We start from the raw sequence: 19787 nt of genomic DNA on the forward strand, positions 1-19787 counted from the left end.
GGCATGGTGGTTACCAGCACAAGCTCGTTACAGACCACCGGGGTGCGAAGCAGTGTCCCCAGGTACTTGCTGTCACTTCATTTTCCTGTGCCTCAGCTTCCCAGGGGGAAAGGTCACTACCAGCAGGACGACGGTGTAAAGTTTAAATGAGACTGGTGTGTCCCCCCAGCCCCCATGGGCCTGTGATGAAGCACAACGTCAGACAGAGGACTCCCACTGCCAGGCTCACGCCCAGGAGCAGTGCATCTCAGGTGCGCCACCCTGTACGCAGGAACGTTCCGCTACGCTGTTCCTCATGGCCCCACATGCCTGCATCCGCATCCTAGAGACGTGGCAGAAACGGCGCAGCACTGAGCAAGGCAGGACCTGGCCCACAGGAAGCTTGCAGTCCACTGTGGGGACCGTGCCAAAAGCAGTCAGCCCCGGCAGAGGTCGGGACAAAGGGCTGGAGGGTCCAGAGGAGGGGGCTGCCAGGTCCACACCCTCAGGGACTCTGAGACCGGGGCGGAAGCCCCAGCTCTGAGGTTCTGGAGTCCCAAGGAACTCCCCCTTCCCCTCCCCTGCACTCCTCATTGTGGGACCCCCCTCACTAGACAGGGAGCTCTGCAGGCCGGGTTAAGGGTGTGTGGCCTAGAGTGCCAGCACCCACAGAAACGGGGCGCCTGACCTGGGGAGGTAGGGTGCTGCTTCTGGGCAAAGTGGGGCCACCTGGGGAAATCCAGTGGAAACCATTTGGGTGGCCGGGATGAAGAGCCTCCAGGTACGGCTGTTCGCCCCCAGACCCCTGGCCTCGGCTGCCCACCCACCTCTCAGCCTAACAGCCTCACGGAGACCTGGCCAAATTTCTGTTGGGATTCCACTCGCTCTGCACAAAAGACCCCAAAAGCTAGAGGTGTGCCAGTGAAGCAGCTTCCTGAGGGGGCGGGAGCAAGCCCCGGTGCGTGAGCATCTGCCAACCGCCGTGCCAAACACCTCGCCAAGGCTGATCTCAGGCCGCCGACTCGGTACCGCTGGAGAGTGGGGGAGAGATGTGCAAGCTGGCCCCAGCTCGCTCCGCGGACCGCGATTCCCCTCACACGCGTCCCCTGAGCCAAAAGGCTTCGTGTCAACGTTGGGAAACCCAGAGGACAGTGGGCAGAAACCCAGCAGCGGTGGCCAGCACCCACGGCCTCCCAGCTTTGTGCCCCTGGGGGCGCAGTAAGCAGCATGCCCCTGGGGGGCCAGGACAACCCCTTCTGAGAGTGGGTCTCCCTGGGGACCCAGCGATGCCAAGCAGCCTCCTGGTACCATGAGGGTGCCTGAGCATGGGGAAGGGGTATGATGACGTGGCGTCCAGCCTCCAGGAACCCCCCCCACCCCAGGGAGTAACTGGAGAAGGTGCCACTCGCTGGCCCGGCCGGGCTGGGGAATCACTGGGCTCGAGCACCTGTCCCGGGGCCTCGCTTGCCGAGATGCCTGAGTGTGGCATTGACAACCCCCACAACAAACACAGCACAGAGGCTGAGCCCAGCTCTGCGGGCCCCCCAGGGGCCAGGCTACCCGCGCAGAGCCCACCTCCCTGGACGTCCCCCGAGGACGGCAGGGGCGCTCACTGTCCACTTCGGTGCCTTTGTTTTGTTGCCTTTCTGAAGGCATCAAGGCCAATTTTCTCCTTCACACACAGGCAGGGAAGGGCAGCCGTGATCTTCCAACCCGGCTCAGGCCAGCGGGAACACGATGCGCGGCTGGAGCAGCGAGCAGGTGGCCACGTTCCAGGCTCTGGGCGCCAGTGTCTTCAGCTGCCTCCCGGTGACCTCAAGCAAGGCCAAATGCCGCCCAGGTCTACCGCTGCATGCCGGGACGACGGGAGCTGTGCTCCTACCCCCACCTAACAGAACCGGATGGGCCAAGAACTGATCCCAGAAAACCACCTTGCAATTCTTGGGTGACGGTGGCCACCCAGGAGGCGGCCTCACTTCCTCATCAGGCTTCTGGGTACAGGGCCCTCTCCCAGTGACCGCTCCGAAGGACACAGGGTTCCACATAGACTCTGGGCTGGAGACTATCAATTTAAAAATAGTGCCCTTCTTAAAAATAGGTGCAAAATCTGGAAACACAGCTCACCAGGTTCTGCTCCCCACAAACTAAACCGTCACCCTATGTATAAACACACTTTCGTAGAGAAAGGCCAGCGAGATCTTTGGGATGGTGGCCTGCACAGCGAGCCGGCAGGCACCTGTGTTTTTGTCAATTTCCAGGAAAGGACGCGCAGGAAGCCACTCCTGGCTTCTGCAAGTGGCTAAAGAACCAGGGAGCAGACAAAACCGTCCAACTCAACCAAAAAAGATTTCCAAGGGAGGAAAAAAGACCTTCTCAAACGTGCTCTCAGCTGGCTGAAGCTGCTATGGGAAGGGGGGTTCGCCCAGCAAAGACCTCTGAGAATCTCAGGTGGGCCCAGTGTGACCTCTGCAGGATGCATGGAGCTGCCCACACCGCCGGGCGGTTCTCCCACACCAGCAGGTGGCTCCCCATCCAACCCAACCCTGCCACTGTCTACCTGGTGACAGCCTCAGATCCCACAGGTCAAGGGATCGTGCCCCCCCCCCCCCCGACGCCAATCACAGCCCAGACTGTCACTGTGCTTCTGATCTACCAGCTACAACTCAGCTTCCCGCGCCCCTCTCCTCGGCTTCAGTTCATTTGCTGGAGCAGCTCACAGAACTCAGAGAAACATTTCCTTATGCTTCCCAGTTTATTATAGAGTGTTATAAAGGCTACGGGGCAAGGTCCAGGGCAAGGGGTGAAGAGCTGTCCCGCCCTCTCCAAGCACGTCCCTCTCCTGGTACCTCCACGGCTGCACCAACTCGGAAGCTCCTGGAAGCCCATCCTTCCGGGTTTCTAGGGAGTTTTCATTCCGTAGGCATGACTGCTGAAATCCTTGGCCTTGGCCATGGTAGTCAATCTCCTTCTCCTCTCCCCCAGGGGGCTGGTGGGTGAGGCACCAAGTACCAACATGGCAACCAGTCCCATCCTTAAGAAGTTTCCAAAGTCATCTCATTAACAAAAACTCAGAGGTGGTTGAAAGGGGTTTGTTATGAATGAGACACCTTTATGCTCTCACCACTGAGGGGATTCCAAAGGTTTTAGGAGCTCTGTGCCAGAAACGAAGATGAAGACCAAATCTATATTTCTTATTATAAATCACAGTATCACAGAGCCTAACACGGGACACGTGGGGGTGAGGACATCACTGCTGAATGGAAACACACAGGATCCTGTGACAGCCCCGCTTCGCTCCCGCCTCCTGGCTTCTTGCTGGCTGGGAAGACGGGCCGGGACAGGTGTGTGTGGTGCAAATGAGGCCCACCACCAGCCATCTGGGCCAGGGACGCGCTCGTGTCCGAGAAGTGCAGGGCAAAGCCCCAGCAGCAAACTAGGCAGAGCTCTGTCCCCCTCTGCTCCCCAGAACCAGAGCTGTTGTCAGATGACCGTCTGGTGGCTCAGCGCACCCTATGAGCTCTCTGGGAATGGCTAGCAGAAGACCTTAACTTTGCTCATGTGGTTTCCTTTTTTAATATGTAACTTCTTCCATCGTAAAAAAAAAAAAAAGAAATAATAATAATAATAATATAACCAGGACACATGTTTAGAACTTAGAGACAGAGAAAAAATATTACCCATAATTCCACAGCACAATCCACTGCCCACCCTCCCCCGCATCACACCACAACTGCCCCCTCCTCATCTGTCTCCCACTGAGGAACCAGACAGACAGACAGACAGACAGGTGGATCCAGTCCCCCAACTCAGCCACCTGAGCGTCTGGGTAGGTTGTCTTCCAGAGTCTTTCCCCACAAGCATGTTTATTCCAGAATTAGCATCACTCTTAAACAGTTCGTCATCAGCCCCTGGCACTTCCGATGACATCACAGGCATTTTTCTGGTTGCTACATACAAAGGGATCCCCCTCCTTGTTCCACTGCTTTTTCAGTAAACTGTTTATTTTACAGTAATTGTAGATTCACACGCAGCTGTGAGAAATCTAGTAAGCCCAGATTTACCCAGTTTCCCTCAATGGTAATATCTTGCAAAGCTATAGGAGAGCATCAAAACCAAAATACTGACATCCTTATATCCAAAACATAGAAGGTTTCAATCCCTAGTACTAGGATCCCTCATGCTCTTTGTAGCCACGTCCCCTCCCCTCTCCCGACACCCGCTCCCTAATCCCTGCCAACCAAGAGTCTGGTTTCCATCACCATAATTTTATCATTTTAAAACTGATTTTATCATTTTGAAATGTTAGATACTCGGGGTCAGATAGTACATAACCTTTGGGGACAGGCATTTTTCACTGGAGATTTTATCCAGTGCATCAACGGTTTGTTTCTCTTCTTTGCCAAACAATATTCCACGGAATGGATATACAGTGAAACTCTTCACCCACTGAAGAGCATCTGAATCGCTTCCAGTTTCGGGCTTGGAGAAAAACTGCTATGAACATTCACGTACAGGCTTTCATGTGAATTACGAGTTTTCATTTTTCTGTGAGCAATGCCCGGGAGTACCACTGCTGAGTCCTATGACAGTGGCATGTTTAGATTCTTTAAGAAACTGCCAAACTGTTTTCCGAGCGGCCGTACCATTTCACGTTCCCACCAGCAAGGCCAGAGCCGTCCAGATTCTCAGCATCCTTATCAGCCTGTGTTCTGGTGACTATCTTTTTATTTTAGCCCTTCTGATAAGCGTGTAGTGATACCTCATTGTGTGTGGTTTTAATCTGCATCTCCCTAATGACTAACGATGCTGAACATCTTTTTATGTGCTTATTTGCTATCTGTGTATATCATCTTTGGTGAAACGTCTGTTCATTTTCTTCAGCCCGTTTTTTTCTCCTCTGCATAACCTCTATCTCTGTCTTCATGTTCACAGATTGTTTCCTCTGTCCCCTCACTTCTGAGTTTTTTATTTCGGCTACTGTATTTTTCAGTTCTACAACTGTCATTTGGTTCTTCTTTGCATCCTCTATGTCTTTGCTGAGACTTTATCATTTGTTTCAAGCATTCTTGTAATAGCGGCTTTAAAATCTCTGTCCTAACATCTGTGTCATCTCAGTGCCGGAGTCTATTGGTTGTCTTTTCTCATTCAAGTTGAGATTTTCTTGGTTCTTGGCACGATAATGATTTTGTATTGAAACCTGGACATTTGGGATATTATGGTACGAGACTCTAGATCCTATTTAAACCTTCCCTTTTAGTTGGTTTTTGGACACACCTCTGGCAGGCGAAGGGGGTTAGAGCTGCCACATTACTACCAGGGAGGACAGCAGTCCAGGTTCCCCACTTGTCCTCTGCTGACCCTGAGGTGGGGGAGGGGCTCTTCTTACTGCTAGTCGAGGGTGGGAGTTCCACCCTAGTTGGGAGGAACAGAAATGCTTCATAACTGCTTTCCGTACGGGAAGGAGGAGGGGGCGAGATGGCCTTATTACCACTGGGTGGGGGGATCTCTGTGTGGTCTCCACCGCTAGCCCAGCGGAGGGGCTCTCCTCACCTCCTGGCTCCTGGCGCCCTACTTGGCCTTCTCTGATACTGCCCCTCCCCAGTGGTGGGGGCTCATGACAGCCTCATGAGGGTGGAAGTTCTGGCTCTACATTCAGCCCTGGCTGGCACGGATGGAGACAGACCACAGCTTTGCTGTGGTATCTGGCTGGCATAACGGTTATTGTCTACAAGTCTGCGGTCTTGCTAGGCTGCCTATTTCCTGGTCTGTAGGCTAGAGAGAGTAGGCTTTGTGGGGCTTTCCCGTCTGTGTCCACTGATGCTTCCAGCGTCCGGCCTCTTCAACTTCAAGTCTGGGATCTAGGACACAAAAAGACAACCCAGGGAGTTCACTGCTGTGTCATTTCTCGGGTCCCAAGGTCACTAGCCTGTGTGCCTTCTTCTCTCCACCTTCCAGAGTCTTCTTATGTTCCAACGTCCAGGGTTTTTAGTGATACTTAGCTGGAGGAATCGGAAAGTAGCGGGCGTCTGACAGAAGACCTCTCTAGCTCCCTGCAAAGTGTTTGCTTTGCAGAAGAAGTTGGAGAGCTACCGAGGTTCCTGAGGAAGGCGCTGGGCTCCAGCCCCCTCCACAGCCAGGCCAGGCCATGCTCCAGTGCTCCTTCCTGTGACTGCCCCTTCCTCATCTCTGGGCCTGACGGGGACAGCACGACATGTGCCCTGTGAGTGTAAACACCAAACACCCACCAGAAGGTCCACTCTTCGTCTTGGCTAATTCTGCCTTTACTCTCCTGGGAGGAAAACGTGGAGCCATGGGGTTCCTTGTGCCAGGCCAACGAAAGGGTATTTTTAGATTTCCTTCTCCCACAGCTAAGCGTCGGCAATCTGGTCTTTTCCCTGTAGCCCATATCGAAAACGCAGATGAGCCTATTTCAAAGTTGACAAGTATATTCTGTAAAACTGTACATGAAACAGAATCTCAACTGTGTTTGAAAAATACTAAAGGGGGGAAGGGCGCTGGGAGAAAACATTCCAAAATGATAATCGATGTTACTGGTAGATCACAAAAGGATTTCTTTTAGCTACTTAAGAATTGTTTATAATTTCCAAATTTTCCGTATGAACATACCACGTTCATAAAATTAAAAATCAAAATTTGAAACCAAAACCAGTCCTCTCCCCTCCAAAAAAGGCAAACTAGCCTGTCTGAAGCTATCGCAGGCCGCTGGTCTCCTCCGGACCTGAGCTCTCTCCTCAACACTACAAGCTCTGGTCAAGGCAGGACTGTGATGGCAGTGCACGTGATACAACCGAGACCCAGGACCTGCAAGTGGAACTACGCCTCTTCCCTGGGCGCCTGAAGCTGCCGCCTCGCCCCTGCCCCCAGGCCTTCCAGCGTGGGGGGTGCATCAGGGGGTAACACCCCTGCAGGGAGTCACTCTGCAGATGCCACTGAAGATGGACGCCATGGAATGTACTCTGGGGGCTACAGAGTCAGGGGTGTGCACCCCGTGCAGGAGCTCTCAGGCTCCACGGTAGACAGCACCACCAAAGGACCAAAAGTGCAGTAAAATGCAGCACTTCCGAGAATCAACCCCCCGCCCCTTACCACAGCCTCCCCCAGACTCGCCCGAAGAAGCCCCCTTGGATGAAGACAACAGAGATGCTCGTTGTCCTGCGTGAGACAGCTCCACGGCAAGATGGCCTGCAGCCCGGGCAGGCTAGGGCCCACATGGGCATCTTCCACGGCAGATACATCCTCGGCCCCACCACCACACCCCCTCTGCGGCCCTGGTGGGTGGCCTCCGTTTCAGCACGCAATGAGGGTTGGGGCCTCCCTGGAAGGTTCTGGGCCCTGGGGAAACCAGATGGCCCCCTGGCTGGAAGTCTAGGACCCACAGCCAGGCAAGTGCAGGAAAGTGAATACAGCTAAGAGGCAGCTGGTCTGCATCCGGGGCAGGTGCCCTGAGACCCACCCAGATTCCTCCAGCAGAGAGTGCTGTCAGAGAGCCGAAGGGCAATAAAGAATCAGCACTTCCAAAATCCTGGACAGACTCAGCAAACCTTCCAAGAGTGGAAACATCTTCAGATGGCACCATCTTGCAGGAAGCCACGCCCCCGTAAGTCCTCCAACAGCGTTCCCTCTCTTCGGTTGCGGGGTGTGGAACCCTCGCTCTCTGGCTCTCTGCTATCTGGAAACATCCGTTAACTTCCTGTTACAGAGGCAGGGCCACATGGGGACCCTCGTGCTCATTAACAGCTGTGGAGAAACCACGGACGGCCAGTTGGGAGAGCACGGCCAGGCCTGGCCATTGGCCGCGCCTTTATTTATAACTTCTTTTACTTCCAGTGTTAAGGCCCCGCAATTCCAACCGAAAAGGTCGAGAGAAAAATGAATGCCTTGACATTTTTTCCAAACATCCTCTCAAAGAGCGCTTGGCAAGGGAACTTGGTTTTGCTGAGAGCATGAGAATGTCTGTGGCCGCAGAGCCCTCCTCGGATGGGATCTATTTTTGTTTGGTGAGACAGCTGTGTTCTGCTAGGCTCAACACTTGGGACTATAAAGGAAAAACAAAACATGGAAATGGGGACAAAAAGCTGTACCAAAATAAGAGTGGGTCTTGAGCCGTTCTGTTACATGTCTGGTGGGCAGTGGGGAGCGTGGTGGTGCGGCAAGGGCCCCCGAAGGGCTGGCCAGGACAGCGGCTCAGGCCTTCTGCCTGATCTTTCCCTGCAAGCCTTTCCAGGAGGTTCTGTGTCTGAACTGAACAAACACAAGTCAAGCATATCCACCCCCGGGAGAGGCTAGGACTCCCCACAACCAAGAGGGAGACAAACAGAGCAGCTCAGGGCCTGGCTTCCAGGGTCACCCTGCCAAGGGGCTGAGCCCCGTCCGCCTCCCACCGTGGGTCCTGCGCACGTGACTTATCCCTCCCATCTCTCTGTATCTCACCTGGAAAGTGGGATTACAATCAGGGGCTGTGCCGAGCAATGCACGTACCTGCGCAGACGGCGTGTAGCTACGTGTGAGTGTGCTGGGAGTGTGGGTCGATGGTAGCTCCTTCGGGACAAGGAGGTCCACCAGCCTTGACAGGACATCCACTAGGGAGGACATGGAAGCCCTGCCAGCTGCTCCCCGACACGGGGCTCAGATTCCAGAAGTGTCATCATGACTTCCTCCCCCTGCAAAGGCCACCAAGTGCACGGCCAGGGAGCCGCTGGGCCCATCCCCTGGTGCACGTGGCCCAGCAGCGGCAGAGAACGCGGGACTATGCGACTGCTTCCCAGCTTTGTGCATCCTGGACTGTCACAGGCTCCACTCGACCATCCTTAGGATCAGGGAAAGAGGGGGCCGAGGCTGTACCCCCTGCTTGCCTCTGGGTTTTCCTCCCCCACTCCTGCACACGCCCTGAACTCCCTAGGCGGCCTGTGGTCCCACGTGTTCTGGCAACATGCCCAAGACCACCGAGTGGGACCCCCGCCCCTCGGTCCCCCCAGAGTCTACTCTGGGCCCTCTCCCCCTGGGGCCAGCCTGGCCTAGCATCACGGCACAACAGGAAGGACACCTGGCCCCGTCGATGGCCATGCGGGGGGCAGGGGGTGAGCCCACTGGCTGGGCAACAGCGAAGTCGCATGAGGTTCAAGCCCCACCCCAAGACCAGCCACCCCTAGTCCTCCTCTAGGAAATAGATTTTCCAAATGGACAGTGACTTACTCTAAGAAATCACTTAGTTATGTGTCCTTGCTTCTCCGATTCCTGGGGACACAGGAGTTGGAGCACAAAGCAAACACAAGAAGCTATACGTTGACTCACTTTCCCAACACAAAGGGGGCTGGGATGCATGCGTCTGCAGGCACACCAGTGGGCTTCTGGGCCGGAGCTCACGCGGGCCCCGTGAGCACCATTGCTCGTTCAACTGGCATCTGCTGAGCACCAGGTCCCGATCCACCAGCCACGCTGCTGGGCCTCCTTCCTTCCTTCAGCAGCTGAAAACCGGGTCTGGAGTGCATGCCAGGCCCCCCTTGGCCTGGACACTGGGGATGGGGAAAAGGAAGAAGCCCTGGTCTGGGGGTCCAGCTGCTCCTGGGCCTAGTGCAGAGAGGGGCCTGTCAAGACAGCTGTGAGCAGGGCACGGTGAGACCACGGTCCTCCGCACGCCGGCTACCAGCCCCGCCTGCTGCAAAGTAATTTGCCAACATCTTCTGGTATCTTATTAGATTAGGGAACAAAACACAAGCATCTTCTCTAGGGAATAAATGAGCCACAGACTCTGCGTTCCATCTTTGATGAAATACAGATTTCTCGTTAAAAGAAAAGCCTTGGTTTTGAAAACATACAATAAAAATGGAAAAGGATAGAAATACGCAATTTAGAGAAGGAACAAGAATCAGTGACCAAAGAAGATGAGAAAAAACCTTTAGTCTCATTAGTAATCAGAGACGCTACCATTTTTTTCCATCAACAGAGATGTTTTTGAGAAGCTGATGACGCTGTTCACTGGTATTACCCCTCGGTGAGAATGTGGAGGCACAGAGCAGGTGGTCCATGCGGAGGGGGTGCCACAGACATGGGGAAGGAGGACTCTGCAGAAGCACCAAAAACCTTAGAAGTCTGCCCATCTTTGCACCCAGCAATTCCGTGTGCACCCAGAAGAGGGGCTCAGGAATGCCCACAGTTTTATCATCAACAAGAAAAATCATGAATTATTATATGGAAGTTTTGAGAAAATAAAGAGGCTAACAGTCACAAGAGTGATTCTCCTGCCTTGAGGCAACCAGAAGATGGGATAAAATATGTGAAACGACAGTATTCAGGCCCTGGATGACAGGCAGGGCAGAACTGTGGTCCCAGATGAGGGGGAGCAATGAGGCCAGCCCCCCAGCTGCCCCGTGCAGAGAAAGGGGGTCCATCCATGCTCCCCAGAGCCCTGCACCTCAAAACCCAGGCTGTGGGAGGGTCAGGTGACCTGTCCGCAGATGCCCCCATCCTTGCAGGGCCCTCGGAAGGAGGGGTGCCTAGCAGACGCCCCACCACCACCACCCAGCAGGCCCTGGGCAAGGTCTCCAGGATGCAGTTCTCATTCCTCCTGGAGAGGGCACCTTCCCCCAGTGTTCTGTAGGCTCCTCCCTCTGGTCCAGCCAGGGGATGTTCACCTTGCCCGACGGAGCGGGAGCAGGAACAGGAACAGGGTGGGGGCTGCAGCCCAGCCCAACCAGATCTTTCCTGTTCTCTTCCACGCAGGAGAAGCATTTGCATGACCACCCCCTTGCTCAGCCCCACTGGCTGGCCCAGGACAGTGCAAGAGGGTAGGGGACTCTCCTTGGGAGGGAGAGAGCACAGTGGTGGTGAGAATGGTGGGGTTCAAATCCTGGCCCAGCCACTCCCTTGCTGGACGAATTCAAACCGATGACTCAACCTCTCTGAGCCCGTTTCATCATCCACAGAAGGCGACTGGAAGGCCAGCCACATCGAGCTGTCGCCGGGGGTCAGTGAGTGAGTCTGTGCAATGCTTAGCCCAGAGTCTCGCACACAGGAGGTATTCAGTAAATTACAGCTGTTACTATGATTTGTCGCTTTCTCCCCTAACGTGTGTACCACCCCTGACCAACCACCTGGTTCCCATGGAGATATACCCTGTACTTGTGGGCCTTGCTCCTCCACTGGAGAACCTGGTCCCGTCTGGAAATTTCGGCCAGAGCTGCCAAGTCTCCGGGGTTCAGAGACAGGAAAGTGTGCGGAAATAAAGAAGGGAGAAGAGCCAGCACTGGGACCACCACATACACCAGACCTACAACCAGCGTGGTGGGGACAGCGGAGACCCCGGCGCCCCCCACCCCGGCCCTGCCCCCAGCTGGGCCTGTCTCACCTGGCCCCTCCCCCCCACACCGCTGCCTCCCTCAGGCCCTGCGCCCATCTGCCCGTTTCCCCAAGAGCTCCTATCAGTGACAGAGATGACAACAGCAGGAGCATTAGCTGAGCGCCTACTGTGTACCAGGCACTATGTCAAGTACTTTATGCACATTGTTTCAGTCATCGTAGCCCCATTACATAAACCGGTCTTACAGTGGTTAAAGAACTTCTACCTGCCGAAGTCATACCAGCTCAAGTGGCAGAGGCAGGAGCTAAGTCCAGGCAGCTCAGGCTACTAACAGCCCTGCCACACTCCCTCCTAACACCGGCTTGAGGGCTCCTTCTATCTGCGCCGGAATCCCTCCCGAAGGAACCATAGGGTGCTGTCTAAAGGAGCACCTGGTTCCCGGAGGACAGTGCTGCAAGGACAAAAGGAGGTCCCTGTCCCTCTCCCTGGGCAGGAAAAGGGCAGATTCCAGACAGATTAGCCTGCGGTAATCCTCCCCACCCCCACCCCCCCACGGACACTGCCTGCTGAGGCGGCCGCTTATCTCCCGCTCCGGATTGGGGGGTGGGGGAGGCTGGCAGGCCTCGGTGCAGCTCACAAAGCTGATATTACCAGGAACCAGGCAACATACAGGAACAGGAGCAATCCTGGCCCTAGCATGCAGCTGTTGGACTTTTCCTGAGGTTGGGAAGGGGTGGAGAGAGGAGAGGGGTGAGGTCTGGAACATTCTGTATTAGTCAGGGTTCCTTTTCCTGGACACACCAATTTAGAGACCATGCAAAAGCCACCGGCAACGAAGGCTATCTAGATTTCCTGGCTGGCTCCCCTCAGCATCAGCCCTGGACACGGCCTCTGGGCACTGGCTGGGCTCCCCTGATCCTCGCATGCAGCCCCCTCACACCCACCAGGCCCAACTCCCCACCCACGGGGAAAGAGTAGGGCAGTCCCACCCCACTTTGACCGCCAGGGCAGTGAGAAGGGCACAGGGGTAGCCTGGCTGCAGGTGCAGGGGGTGGGGTGGGAGGAAAGCCCGAAGGTAGGACCCCCCCGCCCCCCACTGCCACCAGACACTTCAGAGGCCAAGGTAGGAAACTCCATGTTTCTCCGGGTTTGGTTTTTATAGTTCCACACGTGAATTTCTCATTCTCTTTCTCCAAGAGCTGCTCTGCCAGGATGCGTCTAGGAGCCAGAGCCCGAGCTGGGCCCTGGGGACAGCCAAGTCAGAGGGCCTGCCTCCCCGGGGACTGCTGTCATCAGCCGGGCGCCTGCCGCAGAGCCCCGCGGCAGTAACGGCGGGTGACCCCACCCCTGTGAGGTAGGGTGCGAGCCCGGAGGCCTGAGAGGCAGAAGCCAAGAGCTCTAGGAGGCCACAGAGCGCCGAGCCAGCCTCATTATCAGCTCGGAAGGCCAGCTTAAAGGATATCCCAGTAATTGCAAGGTTTTTTGTAAATGTTAATTACAGTTGCCTTAATTAGCTCGGAACCCATTGATCTATGGATTATATTAGGTTTATAAGTGTAATTACCTTAACAGGCATATGGATTACAATTATGCTCCAATTAAACCCCAAGTGTATAGCATATAAATCAGCAAGGGGGTCCTCCTAATTCTCCAGGGTCAGGCTGTTTAGATGCAGGGGCTGGTCCTTCGCAGGCTCAGGGGCATCTGGGGGTTTGGAGGGAGGGGAAGAGAAGGGTGGGCTGCATGATCTCTGGCATTTTCCCAAGGACGGGGGCCACGCGTCCGGTCGGTCTAGGCCTTGTCGGGGAGGCGGGGATGGCAGGGCCCCAGCCTGCAAAGCAGTGTCTACAGGATTAAGAGCTGTGCCCAGATTGGCCGCTGGAGCATGCCCCCCCATCCCACCTCCGGGCCTCTTTCTTCCCTCAAGGAGATCAGGACACTCATCAGCCCGTTAATTATGATGCTCGGCCCCTCCAGGAAGAGATGGTTTTCTCTCCTTATCTCTGGAGAGGGCTGATGAATATTATTAACCTACTTTCCAGGGTGGGGAGTGAGGAGGCCAAGGGGCCAGATGGGCCAGAGGGCAGGAGGGCAGAGCCCCCTCTTCTGACAGGGCGATGGAGTGCCAGGAACCCCCACCCAGGAGCCTGGAAAATGGGGTGACAAGGGGGACGGCAAGGCAAGGCTCCAGAGGACAGCCCAGCAGAGCAGGGGGAGAGGACAGGAAGCGCCTGCAGCCGGTGGAGGGGATGGGAAGGGTCCTGGGGCCTCAGGACACTGGACCTGCTCGCAGGGTCCCTCCTACAACTTGCAAGACCTCAGAGCAGGCAGCCGGGCGCCGCGCCCTGTGGCTGTCCCAGCATGAGTCCCGGCTCCGAGGGGGGACTTGCGGCTCAGCAGCGTGCCCGAGGTGGGAGCCCCCGTCTGGGCAAAGCCACACTGCTCCCTGAGGAGGCCTGCCAGGGGTCTCCTGGGCACCTCCCGTGCCTGTCACAACCGGCCCGCACACGCGTGCACTTTCTTCCCGGGGAGGCCAGGCCAGCCGGGCAGGAACCACGGCGACAGCACCTCAGAAGACTGGCACTTCTGTCCTCGGGCCCTGGGCCCCGGGCCCCAGGCCCCCGCTACGCACTTTGGCTCTTGTGGTTCTGAATCCTTCTCGGGACTGTATCCCATCAACTGGCCCTCACCTCCCCGAGATTAGGGAGGGAACGCACCCCCCCGAACATGCCCCCCCAAACATGCAGTGTGAGAGAAGAGCCCACAGGGAGGCAGTGGGGGACAGGGCTGGGCAAGATCAGCAGGCTTCCATGAGGGGACTGGGCTGAGGATGGGTGTCTGAGGGTCTGGAATGTGGATGTCTGTCAATGGCGGAGTGCGACCTCCCAGAGGGCACGGAAGGGTAGCAGTCCAGAGCCCAGGGGGTGGTAGGCAGGCTTGGACTCTGGGCAGAGGGGTGGCAGGGCAGAGGGAGCAGGGCTCCACACCTCTGCGGATGGGCCAGCTAGTCATCAACCTGCCTTGCCCTCTGCTTGGTCTCTGAGGCAGGTGGGTAATGAGCCTGGGGTGGGGCTGTCTCCTCAGGAACCCCAGGGGGCAGATGGGCACTGATGCCAGTGGGCATGATGATGATGAAAACCCGCACCAGGGGAAATGATAGCTCCTGTGGTCCCATTTTACAGATGGGTAATGCAGAAACAGAGGCACAGCGAGATCACAGAGAACCCAAGACCGCCAGTTATTCAGTGGCGGACCAGGGATCTTCACTCAGGCTATTGGGCTCCAGAGCTGGGCTCTAGATCCCCACCTAGTTCACGCCCCTCTGTGGGGCACAGGGCCGGTCCCTCGCTGCCAAGGAAGCCATTACCCCAGGGCACAGAGGTGGTGGCAGGGCAGGGAGCAGGCGATTCAGCTCTCTCATGCCGGCTGGGCCCCTCCTTGCTGCCCCGGCTTCCGCTCCCCTAGCTGGCCTTCCAGAGCCCCTTTCCCAGAGTCTCAGCCCGGAGAGGGGAAGCAGGTCTGTCTCCTGCCCAGTTAGTGACTGTGGGGAAAAGTTGTGTGCGCACACGTGTGCGTGCACACACACACACACACACACGTGTTCACATGCAGAAGGAAGGGCCCGGTGCATGAACACGCTGGGGCTGGGCCCTTACATGGTGTGGTGGCCTCCACGTACTGCAGCCGAGCCACCCCTATAAATGAAGCACGCGATGTTCTCCCTCCACCGCACACGATTCTAGAAGCCTTGTGGACAAACGAGAGCAGAGGCACTGTTCGACACAGGTGTCGCAGGGAGAGTGGGGATGGGTCCTCTCTCCTGACAGCACACAAAGGGTGGGAGGCCAGGGGCAGGCCTCCCAACAAACAAGACCAGGGTCATCCCAAGCCCCCCGCCCCACGGCTGCCTGAGGCTGAGCCCACAAGGCACAGATCGGGCAAGAGGGTCCAGAGACAACAGCATCGACGGTGGACCCGGCTCCCGTGGCCAGGAATGAGCTCCCCAGCGCCGGAAGTGTTCAAGCCTCACTGGCAGGCGCCAAGAGGAGAGGAGTCCATCCAATCCCCCAAGCCTGTGAGGGGCTAGGAGATGGGCCATCTGCCTTGCACACCAAAGTCAGGACGTCTATGCCGCCCACGCCCTCACGGCCAGCAATGACCAAGCCAGACGCTTCACAGACACAACCTGATTCGATTTAATCCTCATAACAGCCAACAAAGAAGCATTACCATCCCCGATCACAGACAAGAAAAGCAAGGTTCAGAGAGTCTGTCACTGGCCTCAAAGTGCCCCATCAGGCAGTGACGGAGCCAGGATTCAAACCCGAGCCTCGGATTCCGGACTCCAGGCCCCCGATGCAGCCAGAGGCCGGCCCAGCCTGGCAGACTATTCCAGACTATTCCATGAAGGAAAGGAGGCCCACTCCTGCCAATCACAGCACCACAGGAAGCCCATATCCTGTGCTCCAGTTAAGGGCAAAGAGTACCAAGTGGTTTCTTCTAGGAGTTTCTAAGGTTTTACACATAAGACTTGAGCTTAAAAAAAAGGAAAGAAAGCTGGTTTTCAGAAGGAAGGCTCAGAAACAGTTCCTTCTTTCCCTTACACTTCTGAATTTAGCAGATAAGATTCACTGATCAGAGGGCTTTCATGTCCACAATGCATTGCTGGAAATCCTTTTGTGGGGAAAAGTTAATTAGATTTTTATATTAGACTCAGTTCCCATTCGGGCTTAAACAGGATAATCACCACTGCTACTTACAAGTTAAAAGAGGCCATGCATTTAAAAATGCATATATTTATTCTGGACTGTCCCCCTCCCCCTTTCTTTCCGGGTCAGGGTGGCTTGGCCTGTGGCAGAAGAGCTGACCCTGCCATCCCGGGCCCAGGGTCTGGCTGAGAGGCGCTGCTGGACAAGCTGTGTGGCTGATCTCAATCCTGGTCTGTCACTTGGAGCTCAAGCCTCCAAGGCCCAGCCATCTGCTGGGGGGGGGGGGGGGGGCGCTCCAGTTGGGTGTCTAACAGGCCTCCCCCCCATCGTAACGAGGCCAAGGCAGGACTCTCCACAGCCCCCAGCCCAGCTCCCACCCCCAGCCCTCCACCAGCTGCTCAGGCCCCAGACGTGCGGTCTCCCTGACTCCCCTGCCCTGCCCTCCACAGCCTGCCAGTCTCTGGCTCTGGACTGAAGTGTTTTCAGACTAAATGACAGGATGCCCGTATTTGTTTCAGTCAGTGCTAGACAGGCCTGACTAATACTAGTTGTAACAAAGCGCCACAAACTGCCGGGGGGGGGGGGCGGGGGGGGCTGTTAAAACAAGAGGAATTCATTCTCTCACAGATCTGGAGGCCAGAAGTCTGAAATCAAGGTGCTGGCAGGGTTGCATTGCCTTCAAAGCTCCTGGGGAGGGTCCTTCCTTATCTCTTCCAGCTCCTGGTGGCCCCAGGTGCTCCTTGGCTGGTGGCCACGTCGCTCCACCTCTGCCTCTGTCTACGCATGGCGGACCTCTCACCGTGTCTTTCTGTCTCTTCCCCTCTTCTTGCATTGCACTAAGGGCCCATCAGACTCCAGTAGGGCCTTGACTTAACTAATTAAATTTGCAAAGACTCTTTCCAAATAAGGTCACGTTCTCAGCACTGTGCGCACCCTCACCAGCCTGGGCGGGCCTGCTGCCCCTGGAACTGTTTCTCCAGGAGGGAGACAGTCAGCCTGGACCTCCTCGCAGCCAGAAGCCCTCCCCTCTGAGGCGATGCTGTGTCACCAAGCACGGAGCCAGGTCAGGGGCCTCAAGGGCCAAGGGGGGCTTTTCATGCACTCAGCACGGGCCGCAGGGAGACCCGGGGTGCAACCTACCTGAAGGGATGGTGGACAGAGGCTTCCCTTTCTGCACGCTCACACCTCACCCAGTGGACACCGGGGAGGGCAAGCTGCATGCTTACCAAAACTTCTCTTTTCTCCACAAAGACTTACATTAATGGAAATAATAAAATCATTACGAGAATCTAAAAGTCCAAACCTTTGAAATGAGAAATTGGAAACATGAAATTTAAACAGTTTTAAAACATGAAAATAAGCTTAAGAAAGCATATTTTTTCATTTGTAATGGAAAAAAAGAAAGCAAATAGCGCGAATATCCATGAGTAGGGGGTTGGAGGAGTAAGCTCGAGCATCCACACCAGGGACAGGCGCACAGCTATTAAAAAGTATGAGCTAGCACTTCTGCCCGGGACTTGGCGGGTATCCAGGTGTGAAGTGAGAAAATCAAGGTGCAAAGAAAAACAGTATGATTCCATTCTTTAAAAGATAAACAAGACGAGCCCCCATATGTGTGTGGGGGGGTGGGGGTGTACACGCGTGAGCAGAGAGAGAGGCTGAGCAGGTTAAGACAGATTATTCTGGGATGGAGGTGGGGGTAGGAGAGAGAAGGGGGAACAGGTGTAGAAAATCTTAAAAACCATAATAAAAAGAACAATACGTGTGGTACAATGTTAAGTGCAATGGCAGAACACAGAATTCTAACTATAATGTTATCTACAAACTGATACGAACGAGATGTCAATGTGCCTATGGACAAGGAAGGGGAATGGAATGTGACAAGGACAGGGACGTTCGGGGAAGGTGAGACCGGAGGGCAAGGGGACACAGAAGACCAGTACTCGCCACAAGAAACCACAGGGTGTTCAAGGCAGGGAGCGGGGTGATGGAGTGCACACCTTAGGTCCTTCTGCCTCCCAGGGAAGATGGACTGGAGATGGGCTGGGGGGGAGGATGGGGACCGGATGCCCATGGCGGTGTGAGTGAGCTCAGGCCACGGGTAGGGGTGACTCAGTGACAGAGGAGGGTGGCCGAAAGACACAGTTGGGGTGGACAATGGGGACCGTATGCTCAGTGACAGGCACGTCTCGTGTGAGGAGGCTGGGTTGGAAAGGTCAGCGAGGGGGAATCCTGGGCTGGGCGCAGGAGCCTGGGGAAGGCCTCAGGGTCTGGAAGAGGCATGGGTGTCTTCCCAATGTGGACGCCTGCGGGGCCCCAACTGGGCGAGGCCCTGGCATGCTGCAGACTCCCACAGCCGGTCTGTCTCCCAACACCGGGACAGCACAGCTTTCAGAGGTCCTGGCTCTGAGTCCTGCCTTGCCGCCCATTAGCTCGGGACCCCGGGCAGCACCCCACCCTGCCCTGAGCCACAATCTCCTTAACTCTCAAATGAGGGCTGTTTCTGATCAGATGACCCACGGCCCACGGGCCCAGCCCCCCGAGGGCTCAGAAAACGGAGCTGGGAAGGTCACTGTTGCCACCAGCACCACCCACCCGCCCTGCCGCCGCCACATGACTATGGACGAGGAACTCGCCCGCCAGCACCCCGTCCCTTGTCCATAAAATGGGGCTGAAAGCATCATCTGATTCTGAGTTTTAAGGGAGAGGATTCAAGAAGTGCATAGAAAGCACTTCCCTGCCAGCCACGTCACCGCCGTCCTCATCCATATCACCGCCGTCACCATCAACGTCCCTGCCACAGCAAAGGCCCACAGCCGTGGAGGAACAGGCTGTCGGGAGCTCCAAGGCCAGTGCTTCCGGAGGGAGCTAGGAAGCATTGGCATGGTCACGTGACCCAGTCCCAAAGACATGACTGGAAGACCCTTGGGGGGCACCTCTGGGAGAGCTTTTGTAGCCACTTGCAAGGGACTCTCATGGGAGGAGAGCTCACTGGCACTGCCTTGAAGGTGACCGTGACACCCGGTACCATGGCAGCCATCTTATGACCATGAGGTGACAATGTGTTCACATCAAAGGCCATTTCTAAATTGAGGTAAGATTCACATAACATAAAATCCACCACTTTAAAGTGTACACTTCAGTAACTTTTGATGCGTTCACGTTATGCACCCATCACCACGATCTACTTCTAGAACATTTCATCACCCCAAAGGAAACCCCACACCCATGAAGCAGTCACTCACCAGTCCTGGCTCCCCTACAGCTCCTGGCCACCACGAATCTGCCTTCTATCTCCACAGATTTGCCTATTCTGGACATTTCTATAAACGGAACAACGCAACATGTGGCTTTTTGTGTCTGGCTTCCTTCACTCCAGTGTCTGCAAGGACCATCCGTGGTGCCGCCTGCCACAGGACCTCGTTCTCTTTTATGGTTGAACAACATTCCATTGTGCGGGCGGGCCACACTGGCCACATTCTGTCGTCCCTGCATCAGCTGATGGACATCTGGGCTGTTTCCACTTTGGGGATATCATGAATAACGCTGCTCTGAATATTCACGTCCGTGTTTTTGTTTGAACATATGTTTTCAATTCTTTCTAACCTAATTTTGTATTCATTAAACCTAATGTTGTATTTTTTTTTTCTTAAAATGTCCCCCTTGTCCAAGCTCTCTAAACTTCAGGCCTTAAAAAACTTGGATTTACGCTGATATGAAGGCTGGTGGACCAGAAAGACAAAGATTGCCCTTGTTAACGGCAGTGCCAACCCCGAGTCTGA

At 55.6% G+C, this 19787-nt stretch overlaps 1 protein-coding gene across 4 annotated transcripts in view; it reads right to left on the reverse strand.

The window, feature by feature from the left end:
- The window catches only part of LHPP (phospholysine phosphohistidine inorganic pyrophosphate phosphatase), a 120586-nt gene that overhangs the window by 34368 nt on the left and 66431 nt on the right, over positions 1 to 19787 (reverse strand). Inside the window, exon 7 of one of the 4 annotated variants that reach the window (XM_036103091.2) lies at positions 5550 to 5837. The exons of the other annotated variants lie outside the window; for them this stretch is intronic. Coding sequence (XP_035958984.1) covers positions 5825 to 5837 — 13 coding nt within the window. The 3' untranslated portion in view covers positions 5550 to 5824. Of the gene's footprint in view, positions 1 to 5549; positions 5838 to 19787 lie in introns of those variants that run through there. 4 annotated transcript variants of the gene reach the window in all.

Source organism: Halichoerus grypus, chromosome 7 (assembly GCF_964656455.1).
Source record: "Halichoerus grypus chromosome 7, mHalGry1.hap1.1, whole genome shotgun sequence".
Taxonomy (NCBI): Eukaryota; Metazoa; Chordata; class Mammalia; order Carnivora; family Phocidae; genus Halichoerus; species Halichoerus grypus.